General features: G+C 52.1%; 1 protein-coding gene across 1 annotated transcript in view; it reads left to right on the forward strand.

Moving 5' to 3' along the window:
* The window catches only part of LOC109381239 (uncharacterized), a 23,161-nt gene extending 2,109 nt beyond the window's left edge, over positions 1-21,052 (forward strand). The window contains exons 4-6 of the mRNA XM_019639708.1: positions 2,671-2,782; positions 5,201-5,416; positions 18,320-21,052. Of these exons, the coding sequence (XP_019495253.1) occupies positions 2,671-2,782; positions 5,201-5,221 (133 nt within the window). The 3' untranslated portion in view covers positions 5,222-5,416; positions 18,320-21,052. The remainder of the gene's footprint in view (positions 1-2,670; positions 2,783-5,200; positions 5,417-18,319) is intronic.
* The last annotated feature ends 126 nt before the right edge of the window (positions 21,053-21,178 follow it).

Raw genomic sequence — 21,178 nt, forward strand, 5'->3', positions numbered from 1 at the left:
CTTCCCATCCACCGTCCCCCCTTCCCTCCCACCCACCGTGGTCCAGCCTGGGAGCTGCAGGTCAGGATGGAGATAGGGTGGGTGTTTCTCCTAGTTCATGCTCATGGCTGAGATCAGCAGGCGGCAGTGTGGCGAAGGTTAGGTGGCTGTGGCTGGGTTGCAGGCATGAAGCGCACGCTCTGGTGCCTTCACTGTTGCTTTGCCTGGTGGGGCACAGGGAGCAAGACGACCCATGGCTGCACAGAAAGCCCAGGGCCTGCGCCCTCCTGATAACATCCACGCTGGTCTGCAGCAAGGAGTGGCTGGGCTTGGATAAGTGCCTGTGGCAGGAACTCTTTAGCAGATGCCAAGAGTCATGTCAAATGGGGTCAAGTGGCCCACGGTAATTTATGGGAGGTCAGTTCTGCTTCTGCCCCCCAGGTCTGAGAGCTCTAGACAAGTGGCCATTCCCTGAACCTCTCTGTCCCACATGAACCACTAGTGCTGTGCAGCAGTGTCCGAGACCCGTGGGCCGAGCTGGCGGGGAGGCTCCTATACTTGCCAGCATTCCCCTTGAGGGGCTGTCCAGGGCAGAGGGCTGATGGGGCAGCATCACCTGGGACCCTGGGCCCATTGGCATCTGCCGCCACATGGAAAAGTCAGGGGACCTGTCAGCTTCCCGAGCCTGAGGACTGGCTGGGAATGGGCTGCTCTGCCCTGCCAATCAGCTTTCTCTCCAGCCTCAAGATCCCTGGACTGACTGCACTTTTACCCCCCATCGCGTGCTCTTGGCACACATCACAAATCAATAATGCTAAACCTAGAGTGGCCTCCAGATCCTCTCATCACAGCATGCCAGACAGCACTTCCCATTGATCGTGTCACCTGATTGCCATCCAGCCCTGAACCTGCCCTTGTAACTGGCCCCTGGGTTAGGAGGTGTAGGAAGATGAAAGGATGAACAATATGCTGCCCCTGGTTATAGGACACTCAGCCTTGGGTTAGAGGAGATCAGATCTTATCTAATAAAAAAATAACTGGGAAGGACTCATTCATTCATTCAGCAAATGTTTATGGAGTCCTTGATATGTGCTGGCATCATTTCAGCATTGAGAATACAGCAGTGAACCAAATAGGCACATCCTTGCTTTTGTGGAGCTGCTCTTCCGATAGAAGAAATAGGTGATAAGTGAACAAAATAATATTTAAAACAATGTTAGGTTGTGATACGTGCTATAAAGGGGTAGGAGGGTGAAGTGTGCCATGGATCGGGTGTCATTGAGGCGAGGGGGAGGCTTTCCAGGCAGAAGGGCCAGCAAATGCAGAGCCTGTGTTTGGTGCACATGAGAAATTTGCTGGGGGTGAGGGGGGAACAGGAGAAGTCAGGCGGGGGCCAGGCCATGGAGGGCTTTGTGGGCCCTGAGAACTTAGCATGAAAACCAAAGTGTAATGTGCAGCAGCCTTTGGAGAGTTTTGAGGTGCAACTATCATGATTTTGTTTCAAAACGATCACTCTGGCTGTTGTGTAAAGAATATACAAGGCTAAGAGCTGCCGCAGGGAGACCCTCTGGAGGCTGTTCCTTGGTCCAGCTGGAAACCACGGCGGCCTGGACTAGAACTGTAGCATGGAGAGGATAGAGGCAGTAGGTTTGGGAGCCAGCAGTTTGCTGCTAGATAGACATGGGGGGATGGAGAAAAAAAAATAAGAGGAGACAAAGATGACTGCAAAGTTTGTGGCTTGCACAGATGGGTGAATCTTTTGCTGAGATGGACAGAGCTAGGAGAAGCAGGCTGCAGGGTTTTCTTTTTTTTTTTTGTCTGTTTGGTTTTTTTCTTAGCTGAGCCATCCTGCCACCTGTTGGCAGCTCAGCGGCAGCTCAGCTCGGGCCGGGACTCGAACCGCTGTTGCTCAGAGCTCACACTCTTGATGCAGGGTTTTATGGGGGGATCTGCAGTTCCGAACTGGCTAGCAAGTTGCCTGTTGGACACCCAACTGGGGATGGTATTGGGTATTGGAACCTGGAGTGTAGGAGAGAGGACAGGGCAGGGATCTATGTGGCTCAGATGATATCTAGTGCCATGAGACTGGGTGAGATTGCTGAGGGGATGGGGGGTGGAACAGAAGGCAGGCAATAGTCATCTTGGAGAATGGGGAAAGAATGGACAAGGGCAGTGACAGAGCAGCACCTGACATGTGGCGGTAATTGCTAAATATCGGTTGGGTGAGGATGGATGGATGGATGGGTGGATGGATGGATAGATACATGCATGCATGAAATGTAGGACTGCTGTGCAGTGCTGAGTTTCTAACGGCCCACTGGGAATGTAAAAACGGTAAGTGCTCTGAGATTTCATGAGATCACAGGGCTGGGGATAGGCCAACGCAGTTTTGGGGAAGTAAAAGGGATATTTTTCTAGCCTGGGAGAGCAGCCAAGATTCAGAGGCAGTTGGAGTAAAGGGAAAGGTACATTGAAGGGAATGGCATTAGCTAAATTCGGAATGTGCGAGGCCTGTATAACAGTCTGTCACAGGTAAAGGAGTTGGACTGGGTGGAGGGTTCTTATAAAGGGGGAGTTGATACAATGGGATGGCTGAAGCCCCCCAGGGCCAAGAGGGTAGGGAGAGCGGCGAGATAGTGCGAGAGCCTTCCCCAGAGCCCTGTCTTCATTCTCTGGCCTTCACCCTCACAGATCTCGAGTGACCCCACGGAGGCTAAGCACACCAGGCCCACTCCTGCCTCCCATGCTGGAGAGCCGAGCAGCCTGGGTGTGGCACCTGGCAATACGTTCTCTGGTCTCTGAGGTAAGGAGGGCATGGGGCTTATGATCCTCATTTTTAATAGATGAAGAGTGAGGTGCAGGCAGGCCCCAGGACTCACCTCCTCAGGGGGCAATAGGGACGCAGTCTCACCCCCAGATGTCCAGCAGTTCTTGCTGAGTTTGCGCCTGTGGCCTCTACTGAAGGGGTTGCCTGTGTCTCTTGTGTTAGGACAGGGGCAGGCAGGAATACCTGTTTACATCACACCTTGAGGAAGAGGGTACTGGCTCTGTGCCCATGGAAATGGCATCTTTGCTTGTAGGCTGCGTGACGGACGGCTGCTTGTGTGGGAGGACTGGCAGGGGCCCCTTAACCCTCCGTCAGGTGCAACTGATCTCACAGGTTCATTGCACACAAATTTTCAAATATCTAACAGTTAACTTAAGAATCGTGACTCATTGCTTCCATATCTTCCCCCTCTATCGTAACCTTTCGCCAGTCGTGTTTGTGACTTAGTACAGTAAAGACATATTTCATAGCTGCATCCTTGTGTGCAATGAATCTGTGAGATCAGTTGCGCCCTACGGAGGGTTAAGTCCCAACTTTAGTGATTAAGGAGTCCTTAGGAATATAAATGGTTGGTGGTCAGCCAGGCCCGTAGATGTTATGCAGAGGCTGCTGGAGGCCAAGACCGAACTGCAAATATGGATCTTTTTTCTCCATTGGAAGTCACCTCATTTCCCCCCTGGGGCCCTCGGTGTTTGTTCATGTTCGTCAGCTATGGAGCCTGATGCTGTGGCAGCTGTTAGGTATCATCAGTGAGAAAGAACTTGTTTTCACAGATATTTAATACTTTCCCTAAATCAGGAGAACCTTCCCCTACACTGATGTAATCTACTGAGGCTTTTGGAGTTTTTTGTTTGATTTTTGCATTGCAAATATCCTTCTCTTCCCCTTCCTAAAAACCGATGTTTTCCTTTTTTTGCTGTTGTTGTTAAATTAACTAGGATTACAAATACTTAAATGGAGTAAAATGCCTTGGGTTATGCAAAAAGGGTCACCCTGACCCCCCTGTCCCTGGCTATGGGTAGGTGGTCACTGACCCCAAAGCATGGGGAGAACTGCACATGGAGCCCACTATCTAGTCTAGTCCTGGGGCCCCCTGACCTCATGGTGCCACGTGACCTGTTACTGCACTGTCATTTGATGCTTGTCTTAAGGGCTGACGCACTCCTCCCATTCTCCCCACCTCACCTCGCACCTGGTGGCAGCTCCTACCTGATTCCCAATGCCTCATGGCAGGCCCGTCTTCCTCTTGTCAGATCAGCTCCCTATGAGACAAATGGAGTTTCAACACTCAGTAGTTGAGAAAATGGGCGGAGGAAAGGCAGGGTCCATCCAGAGGAAAAAGAGCTGGCCTGCCATGGAGGACGGTGGCGTCTCTGTTGGGGGGAGGGGTGTTAGCTGACTTGAGCCGAATTGATTCCTAATCCTGACATTAAACATATTCTGAGGCTGTCACATCATCTCACACCAAAATGAATTAAAATGGACTTGAAAGTGGACAAGACTAATGTCACTATAACCCCCTTTTATTCTGAAACCCACCACCAGGGATGGGGGGAAGCCAGTTTAAAATCCTGGACCATGCGATTGACCACTGACGGATACAGCACCCGCTCCAGCCTCATCACCAGGAGGGTGGTGGTTCTCGGAATTACCTACCCAAACCCCAAAGCAAACTCAAATCCCTGGCCTGCAGCCCTGAGAGACAAACAGTTCTTGATAATCTGCTGAGGAGCAGTTACTTGGGGCCTGTGTTGAATTTACTTACCCTGGGTACCACCCAGCCGTCTCTTCCCTAACCGCCCACCTCCCTGATCAGGGCTGAACCAGAGGAGGGGTGTGGGGTGGTAGGTAGAGAGGGCCTGCAAGGGTGAAAAGACAGCTTTGCTGGCTTTTAGGCAGGGAGAAGGGTAGGATAGACCTCAAGTAATATTTCAGACTGAGCCTGCTCTAGGGGCGCCGGTAGCTCTCCAGAACCCCCCACTTTGGCACCCACTAAGGACTGTCGTATCCCCTCAAAAGCCGTTTAACCCCAAACTGCTTCAAAACTTGCATTCCCTTAGAGCCACTCATAAGCCACAGCATTCCACACGGAATTAAACAACAACAAAAAAACGCAAACGCTTCCTCTCCTCATTCCCAGAGAATCACACCTTCTCCCAAATGCGTCCAGAAATGCAAGCTTCGACTGTGCACACATACTGCTGATTATATTCATTTATGTGGATCGTTTCCATTTAAGCCTAATTACTGTTCTGGAAGCTAACTCGCATGTTTATCCTTAAATATGTGTCAAAATAACTTGGGTGGGAGTTGTATTTAAGGCAGTGGAGAAATACAAAGAACATTGTTTGGGAGTGAGATGGCGCTCATTTTATCCCTCCTTTCTTTCCTCAGTGGTGCTGGGCAAGAAGTTAATGTCTCTCAACCCGTTTTCTTTTCTTGGAATATATCATTCCTGTCCTGCCTACCTCGCAGACTTGCTAGGAGGATCACATGAGATATGGGTCATTTGTTCACAGACACTCCTAGGTACAAGTCTCAGTGCAACAGCGGGCCAGACAGACCATCGCTGCCCACACACGGACTTGACGGTTGTCTGGACGACAGAAGGTAAATGAGCAATGTGTACTTGACAAACATTTATTGAGCTTTTACTGTGTGGCAGGTACCGTGCTAAGCACTTTTCAAATATCACCTTAATTTAATCCTTGTAACAGTGCTGTGTGGAAGCTATTCCTGTGGCCGTTTTCCATATGAGGAAACTGAGGCGTAGGGGGTTACATCGCTGGGCACGAGTGTGGTTATGGCAGAGCCAGTGCTTGCCTCAGAGTCACTCTGCTGTGACGACAGTGGAGGGGGACTGCAAGGTGCCAGGGGAACTGAAATGATGTGAAGGCACTTTGAGAACTGCAATTATGTGAGTGATATCCGGCCACCTTAGCCATATTCTGTGGGTTAGAAGTAAGTCACAGGACCCGCCCACACTCAAGGGAAGGGAACCACAGGAGGGTATGAGAACCAGGAGGCCACCATCCCAGGGGCCACAGGAGGGTCTGTCCACCACAGTGTCTGATTCTGTTTATGGATCTTTTGTCCTCGTAGTGTCTTGTCATGTCAACAGTTTACAGCTTACAAAAAAGAAAGTAAGGACCCGCCTCTCGCTGTTCTTAGATTTTTTTTTTTTTCCTGATCCCCCTAGATTATGAGGACTTGCCCTCCAGGGAGTTAACAATCGTGTCCATGGTTAAATGTCCCAGGAGTTCTAGGAAAGAGAAACGGAGCTGCAGAAACTTGAGGCGGAGTCAGCAGAGAGAGAAGGGAGAGCCCCGTGAAGAAGACAGACATTTAATCAAAACTCTCAGACTCACCCATTCTTTTATTTATTCCTTTATTCATTCATGCCCGTGTTCACGTGGCAGGCACATGTGGTAGGCTCCTGTGCTGTGTGCCCCAGAGCATGCTGGGTGCTGACACAGACGTGGCCACCTCCCCCTGCATCCAGGACAGTGTTAAAGAGAGGAGAGGGTGGGACGCGCTCTGCCTGGGACATCGTGGGCGGCTCTCTCCCCATGGGTGGGGGGACCACCCTGGAGTTCACTGCAGGGACAGGCAGACAAAGGGAACAGTAAGCTGCTTCAAACAGAACAAACACCATTTACCTTTTCCTGCTGTGTAGTGTGTGACAGTGGCCTGAAGGCCCCCCGCCTCGCAGTGCTGGGCCTTTTAGTGGTGTTGGGTGTGTCTTGCAGTATCGCCATTCCGTCTGTTGTTCTCTGCACCTCGTCTCTCCTTGGTTTTGTCAGTGAATCTGGTCTCAGCAGACCTTCTCCTCCCTTTTGAGTCGCTGCTTCTAAATTATTGTGGGGCCGTTGAGCCCCATCCCGAGTACCAAGTCAGCACTGTGTGTCGGTCGGGTACCAGGCAATACAGCCGATCTGAAGAGCAAGCCTGCCCCCACCCCAGCAGTGTCACAAAAGGGAATGGGTGTCATTTGAAAACAGCTTTGCTTTGATTTCATTGCTTTTGCTTGGTATTAGTCATGTCGTTTACTTGATTTTGTGTCTCAGCTAACTACAAAGTTGGGGTGATGTGTTTATCCAAGGAGAGTATAGATGAATAGAATATGAGACTATTAACAACCCAGTGTTGGGGGTCACAGTACATCCTGAGGGAGGGCGGGAACTTGGTGACTCCAGGAGTGTGTTAGTTCCCTGTGGCTGCTGTACAAAGCACCACAAACTAGTGGCTTGAAACAACAGAAATTTCTTCTCCCCGTTCTGGAGGCCAGAAGTCCAAAGTCAGCAGGGCCACCACACGCCCTCTGGATGCTCTGGGCAGCGGCCTTCCGGGCCTCACCTAGCTGCTGATGGCCTCCTGGCAGCCTGGGCTGTGTCTGCATCACCCCAACCTCTACCTCCGTCTTCACATCACCTTCTCTGTGCCTCCTCTTCCGTCTCAAACCTCCATAAGGACACCTGACATTGGATTTAGGGTCCACGCAGATGATCCAGGGTGATCTCATCTCAAGGCTCTTAATTAGTCACATTTGCAAAGACACATTTTTCCAAATGCAGTCATGTTCACAGGTTCCAGATTTGATGTGGATAGCCTTGGAGGGGAGGGGAGAGTGTTTTTCAGGGATGCAGCTAAAGGCTTTAGAACAGTGCCTGGCACATAGTGGGGCCACTTGATATTGCTGCTGCTGCTGCTGCTGAATTACTCATCTTTTCATTCATTCACTGAGTGTCCGGGTGCTCTCCACCCCCTGGCCCACCCCTATGCTGGGTGCCAATATACAGAAGTTAAGTGAGGCATGCCCTGCCCTCCAGGGCCCATGGGCAGGTGTTTCCGGGTGTCTGAGGTCTGCTCTGAGCATGGTGCTTGGTTAAGTGGACTTCCCAGGCTGGGTCTGTGCTCCTGAGCACACTTACGATGTGGTTACTTTGGGGCGTGGCATTTCTGTTTCCGAGCCCCCAATTTACACATAAACGTATGAAAAGTCCAAATCATTGTTAACTTCGAAATTAGGTGTGCTCAAAGGCAGTCTCTACTGTAAGCATATTTCCTTACATTTACAGTTTTTAAAAGACTTTTCCACCTGCCGCCTCACCTGTGTTGTGCCTCCTCTTGTACAGATGCTACTCCGCCACTCAGCCAGCTCATGAAGCTGGCGCAGGATGTGAGCCCGGTTCCCGACTGACTGCAGGCTGGCCTGCAGCCCCGCCTGTATTCCTTCTACCTCCCATCCTCCCTTGCTCCTTCAGCAGACCTTTATTGACATCTGCTCTGCCCTGTCTCCTGTGCTAGGTGCTGAGAATACAAAAAGGGAACTCACCTTGAGTCTAGTGAGGAAGGCTGACAAGTGATGGAGCGAAGCTCGAGGTGGGCACTGGGCGCCCATAGTTGGGGTGTACCATGCTTCCCCTGGGAGTGGGGCGGGGCAGGGGGGGCCGCTGACCAAGGCCTGAAGGGCAAGTAAGGGTTGTATGGTGAAGCTGGCAGGGAGGGTTTTCAAGGCAGAGAGGCCGACCCCGCAAGACACAGAAGTAGGAGAGCCAGCATCCGACTGGGCAGAAGGCCCTGGTCTGTGATCTCAGGAAAATCTCCCTTTCCACGGCCACGCCTACAATGAGCTGGTTTGTGGCTGAAAATTAAAAGTTAGAGCTTCATTCTTTTGGCTTAAATCAGACAGCAAATTTAACCTCAGATGCAAAATCCCCTGAACCGAATGAGGCTCCTGCTCAGTCCATCAGTTTGTGGGTCGGGGTGTCTGGTGTTCTTCTGAGGGCAGGTTTGGCTCAGTGAACCAGAGGTCAGGCAACGTCTGAGGATGTCGGATACTTGAGAGTGTAGATGGAAAGCATGTGGGGACAGCAGCAGAAGGAACAGCACTTGGGGGGTCCACAAACATCCCTCCTTTGTAATTTCGGGCCAACCTGGAGCTGTCCGGCCACATTCAGACACTGGGTCCTGATGTTCTTCCTGGAGCTCTTCCCTTTGGAGGGCAGGAAGTAGGCTCCCTCATTAACTTCCTGCCCAGTGCAGCGAGTTCGTGTCTGTCTGTATCTCTCCAACTCTTCCCTCCTGTGTCCCGGATCCCAGAGCTGGCAGCCTTCACGGAGTGCCCAGACCCCAAGCTGGGGTTGCAGGGAGTCACTTCTCTGTTTTGTGACCCTGTGGGGCAGCCCCTCTGTGGCATCGAGTGACTTCTCCGTCCAGCCCACTAGGAATATCGCTTTTGTTTGCCTTTGTACCTGTATATTCTTAAGCTAAAGACACATAGAGACAGCCTTCAGATCATTTTATCAACCTGCCCCTTTTTCTTAACAGCAGTTTGCAATATATACTGTGCCGTTAAAAAGTGATATTGTTATGGCCAAACTTGCATTTCTAGTTTTGCCGTTGATGTTAATGGGAAGTAGATGCCCATGAGACTGTTAGAGCATGTGAGATGTCCCAGCCCCGGTCAAGGTCAGCTCCTGTCCACCCAGCTCCGGCCCTGTTTCTGGGTGTCTGGGATCCTCGGGCAGGACAGGGAGACTTAGGGAGGTGCAAGGTCTTGGGGACACATTTGTGACAGTTAGTCATCAGGCTGCGGGTAGCAGAGTCAGCCGAGGGGAGCCCAGAACTCTCACAGTGGAGAGAGGTAAATTTGTAGCAGGAGCAACAATGCTGAGTCTCAGGCCTGGAAAACCAGATCAGGGGTTCTGAGGGCTGGGAAGTGGGGCGCAGTGGTGGCCAGCATGGCCGTTCCAGAGACTGTGCCTTGTTCTAACAGAGAGCAGGCTGGGTGGCAAGAAGGCGCCAAGCTGAAAGGTAAAGTCACATACATTTTAGCCGCATGTGACTTTCTTCCTCATCATGAACCTCAGGGGTGAGTTGTGGGTCCAGAACCTCGTTGTGGTCTGAGGGGACCCTCGGTGGTAAGAGCCACCTGCTTGGGGGCGTTGGCAGGAGACGTGGGAGTGTAGAGCCTGCAGCCTGCCTCCTACATGGGCGCCTGGCCTGGTGCGTGAGCTGGTTAATCCCGTTTGCTGAGATTAGAGAGAGCTGCTCTCCGGTCACCTCTGTCCTTTCCCTCTGGCCTTTGCAGAGTCACACTTGGGGCAGTTGCCTGGGGTCTGGTGATCCTGATCAGCAGCCTGTGTGAGACTGGAGTGGAGAGCTTCCTGAGTGGGTGAAGTGTGTGTCCAGAAAAGCGGGCTTAGACGCGAAAGATTCTGCCCTCACTCTTTCTTTTTTTTTTTAGTGTTCTTTTAAAATTATAAAATTAGTAATAATACTCATAAAAACTCAAACAATCCAGAGGTAGATGAAGTTACTGGGTTGGACCCATTTCTGGCCTGCCTGTCCCCTCCCCACTCCTCAAAGGTGGCCACTGTCAGCCCTGGGCGTGTGACCTTCGTATCCACCCTGCTCCCAGGTGGCTTCTGTTACTGTTTGCTGGGCCTTGTGGCAGACCAGAAAAACCTCTGGGAGTGTGAGGTGCTCCTTGTTTCCAGAGCTTCAGGCTCAGTGAACCCTGTTACTCAGGTGTCCCCCACACTCAGTGTGTCTCTGGAGGTCTGGGGTGGAGTCTCTGGCTGGACTCAGCTCGGGGTGGGGGCTGGGTGGGGGACTCGGTCACTTCTCAGCTTCCTGCCTTCATGTGATATGAAGGTGGATATCCTTCCTTCCCCTGACACCGCCCACCCCCCTCCCGCCCCCCAGAACTTGGACGTGACGCCTCTGTGTGCTCCACTGGCCTGGCAGGTCAGGAACGCAGAAAGACTGCATTAATAGGTGAGGCTTTCATTTATTCAGCTGAGACAAAGTATGTGAAAGGTCATGGCCGCCTGCGAAGCACCTGACGCAGGTGAGGCATCTGCTGTGATGATGAGAGCTGTCATCACTCTGTCTCCATCACTTCCCTGTGAGCTCTTCAGAGCTGGCAGCAGTGGGGGTGAGTTCTGAGGACTGGAACCCTTGGCCAGGGGTCAGTGGAGGCCTGCAGTAGCCAGCAGCCTGCCCAAGTGGGAGGTGGGGGTCTGTTCCCAGAGGCCTCTCCAAAGATACTGACTCCGTTCTCACCTGGCCTCACTGCAGGTAGGTGTCCCCACCAGTAGCCCTCTGGTGACTAAAGGTGACCATTTACCCAGGACTTTTAAAGCATAGAAAAATATTTTTTTCATTGTATCACAGCCATTTCCCAATGGCGGTACTATTGACATTTGGGGTGAGAGAGTTCCCTGTGGCGGGGGGCTGTCCTGTGCACAGTGAGATGTTTAACAGCACCCTTGGCCTCTACCCACTAGATGCCAGTAGCAGCTCCCACCCCCAGTTGTGACAACCAAAAATGTCACCAGACATCGCCAAATATTCCCTGGGGGACAAAATCACACCCCCCACACCATGAGAACCACTGGATTCAGGGTTCAGAGGTGGGCTTTCCGGGACCACTGCATCCACACCTTGGAGGCCTCTCGCTTCAGTGGTTTTCTTTGTTCTTTCTCCAAAAGGCTGACCTCATCGGCTCATTTGTTTGTTTGACTCACCCGGCTGTAACCACAAGCAGCCTTCCCACTTTGGGGGATCCCAAATGAGTTATCATGGGACTTCGTACGTAAATTTAAAAGAATCCTGTCTACTAAATTGGAGGCAGCAACCCTCAACTTCTTTTTTTAGCTCCACTTGGTACATACTTCCTGAAATATCTAAAGGCAGGCAGAGCCCCCCCTGATGATTTGATTACAAGCACCTTTGCAGTTCAGTTTTCTGAAAGCTGAAGCGTTTCTCTCCCGTTGGTTTCAGCCTTAGCCCAGTGACTAGCTGATGATCTAAGGGCCAGGGCGGCCTGAAGTTGCCAGGGCTTGGGGATTTTCTTTAGGCCTCTGACCGGGGACTGGCAGGGAAGAAGAACTGGCTGTTTGAGAGCCAGGAGGCGGAGTCAGGTCCCAGGAGGGTCCCACCAGGCTCCATCAGGCTCCTTGAGCAATACCCGCCTGTTTGCTGGCCCCTCTGCAGTTGGTCATGGAGAGAGCCGCTGGTTTGGAGATGGGGCTTCACAAAGCACAGTGTCGCTTTGAGGACAGACAACCCTGAGGTCGGAGGCCACGCCCGGCGCAGGCAGCCTTCTCCTTCTGCCTAGGTGAGCAGGGCTGCCGGAATTCCACCGCTGGTCTTTTCTTGGCTCCTTTCTCCGCCTGTCTCCTTAGGGAAGTGGGCTCCTAGTAGGAGTTGCAGATCTCAGCATCTACCTTGCACTTGAAAACCCGAGTTATCAGAAGATCTCAGGACACCACCACTCCTCTCCAGTGGCTCCCAAGGGCTTGGATTAATTGACCGCCCCCGAAGCACAGGATTGAACTTGAGCGGTGGTTGGGATGGCCAGGCCCACCTCCCCCACGCACATTTGTGACCTCGCACGTAAACTGTGAGCTCCCAGGCTCACAATCCACTGTGCTTGACAGGCACTGGGGCCGGAGAGTGAAAGGCAAGAGAGACTAGATCTGGCTGCTAAGGCCTCTTAGTCCTGGACGGCAGGAAGAAGGCGGCGATGCTGCTGAGCCCGAGGCCACCAGCCCCACCAGCCGTGCTTGTTCGTACATCAAACCAGGACCTCCTCTCACACCTCAGTACCCCAGGTGCTCAGTGATCCTATTGAAGGGCTGGGGACAAGCGGCATGGGTAGGCCTGTGTGTACTCAGAGCAGAGTTCTGGGGGCGCCTGGAACTCGCCTTTGTTCTCTGGGGCTGTCCTCCCAGCCTTTACCTGGGCCGGGGCCTGGGGGAGCTCTGGCTTTTCCAGATTCCAGTGTCTGCAGTAGCCAGTCTATCGACTGCTGGAGTCAAAGCTCCTTTCCCAAAATAGCCACCCAGAGGGAAATTGCAGCCCTGGAATTTGACCCTGATGGTCACCCTGACGGCCTTGCCTAGGTTCCTGGTCCCACCCAGCCGCGCCTTCTGACCATCACCCAGAGACTGTCAGTGGGTATGGGGACTGGGTTTTTCCTCTCTCCCCCTCCCTTCTTCCTCTTCCCTTCTGTTCTTTCTCTCCGCCAACTCTGAGTTTAGAGTCCAAATGACTCAGGAAAGATGTCCCAGTACCCGATTGGCTGGCGGGGCCGGTCACAGGTGGGAGCAGAGAGGGGAGGGGACCTGTGTGCTGGCACCTCTCCACAGGTGAACACACACCTACAGAGGGGCCTAGGTGCTGGCCGCGAGCCCTGCCCCTGGCAACCATGCCAGGCCCAGAGGCAGCAGCAAGCCGACGGGTCGGACAGGTGGGGCCCGCCCCGCCCCAGCAGCTCCGGGACCACAGCTGAAGGCTCGATCCTTGCCCTCCCTCAGCCCACAGAGCAGGTAACCCACCTTTTCGTTTTCTCTGCTGCTTTAGTTCGCTGTCTACTTCAGGGAACGCTTACCACTTGAGAAAAAGGCCTTTGGGGCTCGCTGGGGAAATCGTGGATTTGTTTGGAGAGGGTTCGGTGTTTTGTGTAAGAAATTTGGCTTTGGTGTTAGAAAACCATTTCTAATTGTCCGGGCCTTGGTTCTGAAAGCAAATTTCTTACAGAGCCTGAATGCTTCATGGCTAACTGGGAAGGCAGGGTCCAGAGAGGAGGAGATTTTTTTCTTTTTGTAGCTGGAGTTGGAAAGCCCGTGGAAGGTTTTGCTGTGGTTAGGGGGGCTGCTGGCCTTTTCTTGAGGAGGGGTTGGGCGGGGGGGGGGGGACTCTGCTCAGCACCAGGGCTTAGCTTTATCCTGGTAGCACCCTTGGTCTCTACTCAGAGAAACACAGGGTTGCTGGGCTTCTCCCAAAACTCAAATTGACATCGCAGCCCCTTGGGCTGGGTTTTATTGTGAAATTGTTGGAGGTTCTGAAATCACCTCCCTTGTCAAGAAGACTAATCTTGTGAAAACCAAGCTGCAGCATTTTCAGTCTCGCTTTTTAGCCAGTGAATGTCCCCTTAACCATCTGCTGGGGGATTTCCGGCCTGAGGACAGGAAGCGGGGGAGCCCAGGCCTGAAGAACAAACCCAGGGCCCCCCACCTGAAACAAGGACTGGTTTTGTACATTTTGACGGTTGTTGAAAACATATTTACCGTCTTCCTCTCGGCAGGCTGCGTCTCCTGTCTGCTAGCCTTGCAGGTCATTGCCCAGATGCCCCCTGGGAAACGAAAAGGTGCACACAGATGCCATGACTACCTGAAATTCCCCTTGCACATGGCACTTCGTAGAGAGAGGGCAGAGAAGCTGTTTCTGCTGTTGCTGAGCCTTGTGTGACAGAGAAGTTTTTTTGTTAAATGGTTTGCCTTTTCTTTTTTTTTTTAAATTTAATTCCAAGGTAATTTGTGGTACCCAGATTGCTTAGATTATGGGATTTATGCGTTAAGATTCCTTCCTCTACAAATAGGAGAAAACTTCACTGAAAATGACAAATAATCAGAACACAAGAATTTTATAAAACCTAAGTCCAGAGGTCAAGCAGCTTTTGACGGATTATATGCAATGGCTTGGCAATGTCAAGGACTTAGGCTCCCTCCATATTTCCGCTCTGCATCCTCTGCTGCTGCCCAGTGCTTCCTGGGGTCTCTCATTGTGAGGAAACCTTTCCCAAGCCCCTGCTGACTTTCCCACACATCTCATTGGCCAGAATTATGCTCCATGCGCAGCCCCAACCAATTGGTAGCGAGGGAAGGGGTTACTGTGATGGAATTCATGAGGCAGGAGACTGGGGTGGGGGGGGTGCTTTACCTGAACCAAATCAGGGGCTATGAGTGGAGAAGAGGCCCGCAGATTTGGGGCTGGCAACCAAGAGTATCTGCTACATCAGGACATTTAAATTTATTCAGATTTAGAACTGATTTGTGGCTGAACAATAATAACTCTCCTAAAATTCGTGTATTTTATACTCAATTTTTAACTTTTTATTTTTAATTTTTTTATTTCTCTTATTCTTTTATTTTTATACTCAATTCTTAATGCAAGGGCAGTTTTAGACAATCACGGTGTTTACGCATGGCCTTTCGCTTCCCAGACAGGCTTCCTTACGCATCCAGGCTGATGGTTTTCAAGTGTTTGAGCTTTTTTCCCTCTTGATGAATCTGCTGCGTCCCAGATTGGCTGCTCAAGGCCCCATCCCTAAGAACTAGAACAGGAAAAAATAAGAGTTCTAAGTATTAACAAGCGTTAGGTGAACCCGTTTTCCAACTCTGCAAAGGACAGCGGCAACAGCCTCTGGCTAGCAGTGCCTATGAGCCAGCAAACAAACATGCCTGCCCTTCGCCCAGGGATGCTATGGGGCCAGCAGAGGGACAGGCATGTACCAACCTCACCTACCAGGAACTTGCTGGGGCTTTTTTTCTTTTCTCCAGGGCAGGCACAGGTAACTCCTGAAACTTGGGGATTATGAGGGTGATGGTTGCCCCACTGGGCAAGCTGGTTCCAGTAGACATGGACCTGATATAAATTTTGAGGCTCGGTCTTTTTTGGACCCATCCCGGAGACCCCTACTCTGAAGGCAGGTTTCTTTCTGCCCTGGTGCCAAGCTGGACGATGGGTCTCGGAAGCTCCTGTGAGCCACCATCACCACCCTGTCTCCGGGTCAGGTTTTCCCAATGAGATCAAGGCAAGGGCAGAATAATCCTTCCAGCTTTTGACGTCATTGTGAAATGCAAGAGGACACTTACAGCTGGTAGTAAGACGTCCACAGGTTCTTGTCAGAGCCTGGCGGGGTGTCTGTGATGCAAAAGGGACTCGCTCTCAGTACATACCAAGCTCCTTCCACCGATGGGCCCTTCAGAATCCCTTGTTCTCATGGTTCACAGTTGTAATTTTGCATGTCCGTGAGTTCTTTCCCATTTCTCTCTCTCCATGGATCCCCTGAGGCCCAGGACAGCCTCCCCATCACCCAGCATGACGTCAGCACATCATAGGTGCTCAGTCAGTAGGAGATGGCGCGTGAAGGGTATATTCGTGCTGTCTGAAAGTTGTGCTGTGGGATAAGGGGGGCTTCCTGAGTGGGGGGGCTTCCACATCTGGTTGGAGAGGGCTCCTGCTTTCCCAGGAATTGTAACATCCAAGAGCCTTGTTACCAGAATCCACTTTTTCTTTAGCATGTAAGACTTAAGCGCTAGCAACTTAAAACCCCCCTGGTCTGAGCAACAGGATCGCCGGTTCGATTCCCAGCCCGAGCTGAGCTGCCGCTGAGCTGCCAACAGGTGGCAGGATGGCTCAGTTAAAAAACAAAACAAAACAAAACAAAAAAACTCCCCTGGTAAAAATGACTTCTGCTTTCTTCGCATTCCTCCTGGTTCCCTGGACCAGAAGTGCTGGCTCTATAAGACACATCAGGCCTGGGGCTCAAAGGCCCCTGTGAGAAGTGGGGTGAGGGCAAAATTGGGGCTCTGAACTGAGCTCCGAGCCTTTAACCATCTTATGTTAATGCAGCAAAAGCTCGCCTGCTAATCGGACCAAAAGCCTTTCAGTAGAAAGGAACGTACATTTAAATTAAATCTGTCCACTCTGACCTCAGGTTGTGACTTTCCAGGGAAGTCGGACTTGGTGGGTTTTGTAATTCATGGAATACAGTCAAATTTCATGCATTGAGTAATCATTTGCCCTTGCCTAAAATCCTGGCCTCCTCTCTGTTTGAGAAGATTGTCCCAAAGTCCAGGCCTCCTCTCTGAAAGGGAAGGTTGTCCCTGAAGTCCTAGTTTCTTTTCTATGCTGGAAACTTTGTCCAAAGTCCAGGCCTCCTCTTTAATTGGAAAGATGGTCATCTCTGCCCGAGGGCCCTGGTGCCTGGCCTGGGGGGGAAGCCTTCCTATGCAGACACCTCCATCCAGCTCACTGCCTAGATTCAGAAAATGGGCTTCTGCTTGGAAATTGGGGCAGGGGCTGCTTAGCAGCAGAAGGCGCATCTGGTCTTGCTTTTCTGAGCCATCTTTTCCTTCGGGACTGTTTCTGAGCCAGAGGGTGGGCTGGATCGAGGACTTGGCCGGTCTCTTTTCTCCATCCTTCCCACACTGTTAGTGCTCGCCTGAGACCTCAGCTGTGGGCAGACCGTGCCCCCTCCCTGAGGAACGCACAGGCACTTCCACTGTGTGCAGGGTGGTGTCACGTGCAGGCTCTGCAGCCGTGAACTGTCACAGAGACCGCACGAGCCCTTGCCGCTTTACTCCCTCATTCTTATCTATAGCTTGGGAACTCTGCCTCTGTTTTCATTATTCACGGGTCCTCCGCCTAGTCTAGCCCAGACTGCACGTCAGGCTCCTGCTTGGTCCTGTACGGACTTGAGGACACGGTCACTGTGGAAAGTGCCTTCGGCCCCATCGCAGACCTGCCAGGTTGGAAGCCCCGTGTGGAACTAACTGGGAGTCTGCGTTTGCCAAGCTCCCAGGGATTCTTAGCACAGTGGGCTGAGAACCAGCATTCTAACCTGATAAATTGCTCTGCTCGAACTTACTTGGGGGATAAAATTGGACACATTAGGGACATTTTTTTCCGCACTAAAAAATAATTAAAGTCCAGCCTGGCTTGCTTTGTAGGCAGAACATTGTGGGTTCCCCTTTTGGCGGGGCAGAGGACAAAGGTAAGAGTGAACTCTCATCAGCTCCCACTGGACATTTCATAGCCAGAAAGGATGAGCCTGTGGCCTGTGTCCTGCTGAGTGTGTGGGGAGGCCTCCGAGGGGCTTTCTCCTCTCAGGCAGAGACTGTGCTGGCTCGTGAGCCGCTTACATCTGTACCAGCTTGCCTGGGACTCAGGTTTCTGGGACCCCCCCCCCGGTGCTGAGGTAGAGATCACATTGACCCTCCCAAAAACACCCCTGCGTGTCACACACCCACATGGAAGAGGAGCTGTCCCATTGGCGGTCTGCACCTAAAGCATTTAGTCGCTAGACCTGCAAGCAGCCTCTGTGATGGTCAGTTTGAGGTGTCCACTTGGCCAGGCTGTGGTACCCAAATGATTCAGCCAAACACAAATCTAGGTGCTGCTGTGAAGGCGTTTTGCAGGTGTGGTCAACATCTACAATCTTTAAGGAAAGATTATCCTTGATAATGTGGGTGGGCCTCATCCTATCCGTTGAAGGCCTTCAGAGCAAAGCTGGGGTTTCCCTGGGGAGGAAGACATTCCACCTGTGGGCTCAGTGTCAGCTCCTGCCTGAAAGTTTCCGGCCTGTCAGCCTGGCCCAGCCAGCCCCCAATCACATGAGCCACTTCCTTGAAATAAACCTTTTAATCTCAATTTCCTTTCGGTTCTGTTTCTCTGTCAGAATCTGACCGATACGCTGTCTAAATGGTGCCCAGGATGGGGAAGAAGTCGGTTCTGCTTTATTCTGTTGCTTCCTTTTCGTGTAGACATGCAGACGTTTAAAGTACTGTCGTTTCCTAACTCTCAGGGAAATCCTGACTTCTTGTTTCTTCCTCCTTGTCAGCTAGTGGTGGGCCGGCCCTGTTGGGATGCGTTACTGGTCTCAGCTTTCTCCTCCGTCCTCTCTCTTTTCTCCCCAGATTTCCTTCTCATCCACAGGTCATACGGCGAGGCGTGAGAGGCCTGCCCCCCCGATCCATTGCCAGGGCCAGCTGTGAGTGTTTCTTTGGCAGTGTCTTAGCTGGTTGTTGTGAGTAATAGTGAAGGAAGCAATCAGCAAGTATACTGCCCTAGAAGTGCTGCACGTTGTTGGGCCCAAGAGGGAGGAACCAGGCGACAGATGCCCAAGCCGCGGCGCGAGGCGCCAGGATGTTGGAAGCCCGGCTCCGCCATGCTGGTTGGTGAGGGCCGCAGCGGGAGCAAGCTCTGGGGCCCCTGGACCAGCCTGCTCATGGCTGTGGAAGCAGAGCGGCAGCCTGCTGGCATGGGTGGCTTCTGGCTGGGAGAGGTTTGCACCTGAGGGTACAATCGCCCACGTGTCTGAGGCCATTACTATGTAGGAAGCCCTGTTCTAAGCACTCTAAATGTATTGTCTCGTGGGCAAGAGTGTTGTTCCAGTCTTACAGAGAGAAAAACAGAAGTACAATGAGCAAAAGCAACTAAGGATGCAGTGGACGGTAAGGGGCCAGGTTTTGAACCCACGCCGTCCGGCTGGAGACTCTGTACTGGAACCACTGGCTCGAGTCCTTAGAGATGGGCCCAGGGCCGTGTCGCTACCCTGGGGACCTGCTTTGCAATAACTTGGGCGTGAACACACATCCATTCTCTTTCTCCCCGTGAGACAGATTTCGAATGCAACCATCAGTGTGGGTGAATTGTGCCTCTGTGGGCACTGGGTGATGCGTCTGCCTTGGGGAGAATTTTTCTTTTCAGGTGAAGCCAGTCCCAGGATGGTGACGGGGCTGAAAAGGTGGTGGTGGTTTTGGCTCCAGCGGCTGATGAGAGAGACTTCTCCAAGGGAGCTCAGCTGAGAACTGGGTCCCACCAGTTCCACCTGCAGATGCCAACTTTGGGTCCAGCAAATTGTGAGGCCAGCTAGATTGCCATGGCAACGGGCACTGGGCCTAAGCCACCAGAGGATGGAGAGCGAAGACACAGTGGTGGCTTCTGCAGGTCTTGTCTTGGACCGTAAGGCACACTCATGGCCTCCAGCGAGCCTGGGACAGCCCATCAGTGGGCCCTGTGCTTCAACAGCGCTCTTCAACCCCCCGCCTTGGCCCTTGCCTTTTCCCCGTTGGTGTCTTTGTGCTCTTTGATATTGAGCCATGACTACTCCAGTTCTCCGTTCCACTGGTGGTTTTCCATGGTACTCGAGTCTCGTGCTTACAGAAATCCATCCAAATCTAAGAGACGAGGCCAGATGTCAGTGGCGTCCTCCTCTGACCCTGTTGACTAAATCAAGCCTCCAGGGTCCATGAGGCGATGGGGCCTCCAGTACCTTTGATAAAGGGCAAGGACAGCAACTGCTGTGACCACCCCCCACCCCCCAGCCTCTGCGCGCCCCCCGCTGCTCCCCTCCAAGCCACTGTCCGGGGCACTTTCTCTTCCTGCCCACCTGCCTGGACCCCATCTTTTGCCCTGTCTTGCCCGTCTCAGTGCCTCCAAGCGCCAGAGAGGAGAGGGTCCTGTTTCCATACTGACCACTTGATGAAAGTTGGAAGGTCCCTTAGGGAGGTTTTCTGGGATTCAGAGTCTAACCTTGGCCTTGGCACACTCGGCTGATAGGCCCTCCTCCAGGCTAAGCTAGTCCTCTTCTCTTAATGCTGGAGAGCAAAGTGGGCAGGGCAGCCGACCCTCTTTAGCAAGTTGGACTCCTGTGGGAATTGCCCTATTTCTCCTCAAATATGGAGAGGGCCCCTTTGTAATGCACATTGGATTGACCACGCCCCAGGCCCACTTGGTCACAAATTCCTCTGGGCTCCCCAGGCCATGGAGGAGCCGGGTGTGGGCTGAAGTGGGGCCGATGGAATGCCTGGAATGTCGGCTGCTGTGACAGACCAACACTCAGATCTCTCACGGGAGTTGTGACCCAGGCAGCGTTGGGGATCGCTGCTGAGCCGAAGTCTCTACATTTTTCCCAGTTTTAGACAGAAGTAAAGAATGTCTGCCTTCTCTCAACCACAACCAGTTGATTCGGGTTCCTGAACTTCTCAGTGAAAGGGGCCATGCTCTTGAGTCATGATCTAAATGCCCTTTTACTTTAAGTTCAGGTAATGTCATTTCCAAGTACCTAGTTGCCCATCTCACTTTGCTTTTAGTTATGCCTTAGAAACAAACAAACAAACAAAAAAGGTTTTTCTCAGAGTTCACTGTAGACAGTTTTGGATAATAAATAAGGAAACAGAAACAGCAGTCTTTGCTTCAGGTCAGGTCTTTTGACAAAACAGATATCTTAGTGGTAATTTACTTCTGTAGTCTTTAGAGCAGCTATGTAGCATGCATTCTGTCATATTTACATTTGACAGTAGTAGAAGAAATGTACTTGGATATATATCTAGCTCTTTATCTTTCTAAAGCACCTAGGATACAGGAAAAGCAGTGCTGGCTCCATGGAAGTGAGTTTAAAGAATGGATTGGGGCAAAGAGGGGCTACCGCTCCCCTGCCCACACACATACACACAGGCCATGAGTTTGAGAAGTTCAATGCCCAGTAGTTTGAGGCTATCCAGACCCACGGCACAGTGCACTTCTTTTAGGAATAGATGGGCCGGCTGTAGTCAATAGTTGACGGGTTGGAGAAAAGGATCGAGCATTTCATGGTGGGGGCCGGCCGAGTGGCGCGTTGGTTAAGAGCTGGCTTGGGACACCAGCTCTGAGCAGCAGAGCCCCAGTTCGGATCCCACATTAGGGCCAGTGACGCTGCACTCTCTACAGCTAAGATGGTGAACAACAACTCCACCTGGAGCTGGGCTGCCGTTGATGGCATAGGCTGCAGTGAAGCTGCAGTGGGCTGCCGTG

Source organism: Hipposideros armiger, unplaced genomic scaffold, assembly GCF_001890085.2.
Source record: "Hipposideros armiger isolate ML-2016 unplaced genomic scaffold, ASM189008v1 scaffold_46, whole genome shotgun sequence".
Taxonomy (NCBI): domain Eukaryota; kingdom Metazoa; phylum Chordata; class Mammalia; order Chiroptera; family Hipposideridae; genus Hipposideros; species Hipposideros armiger.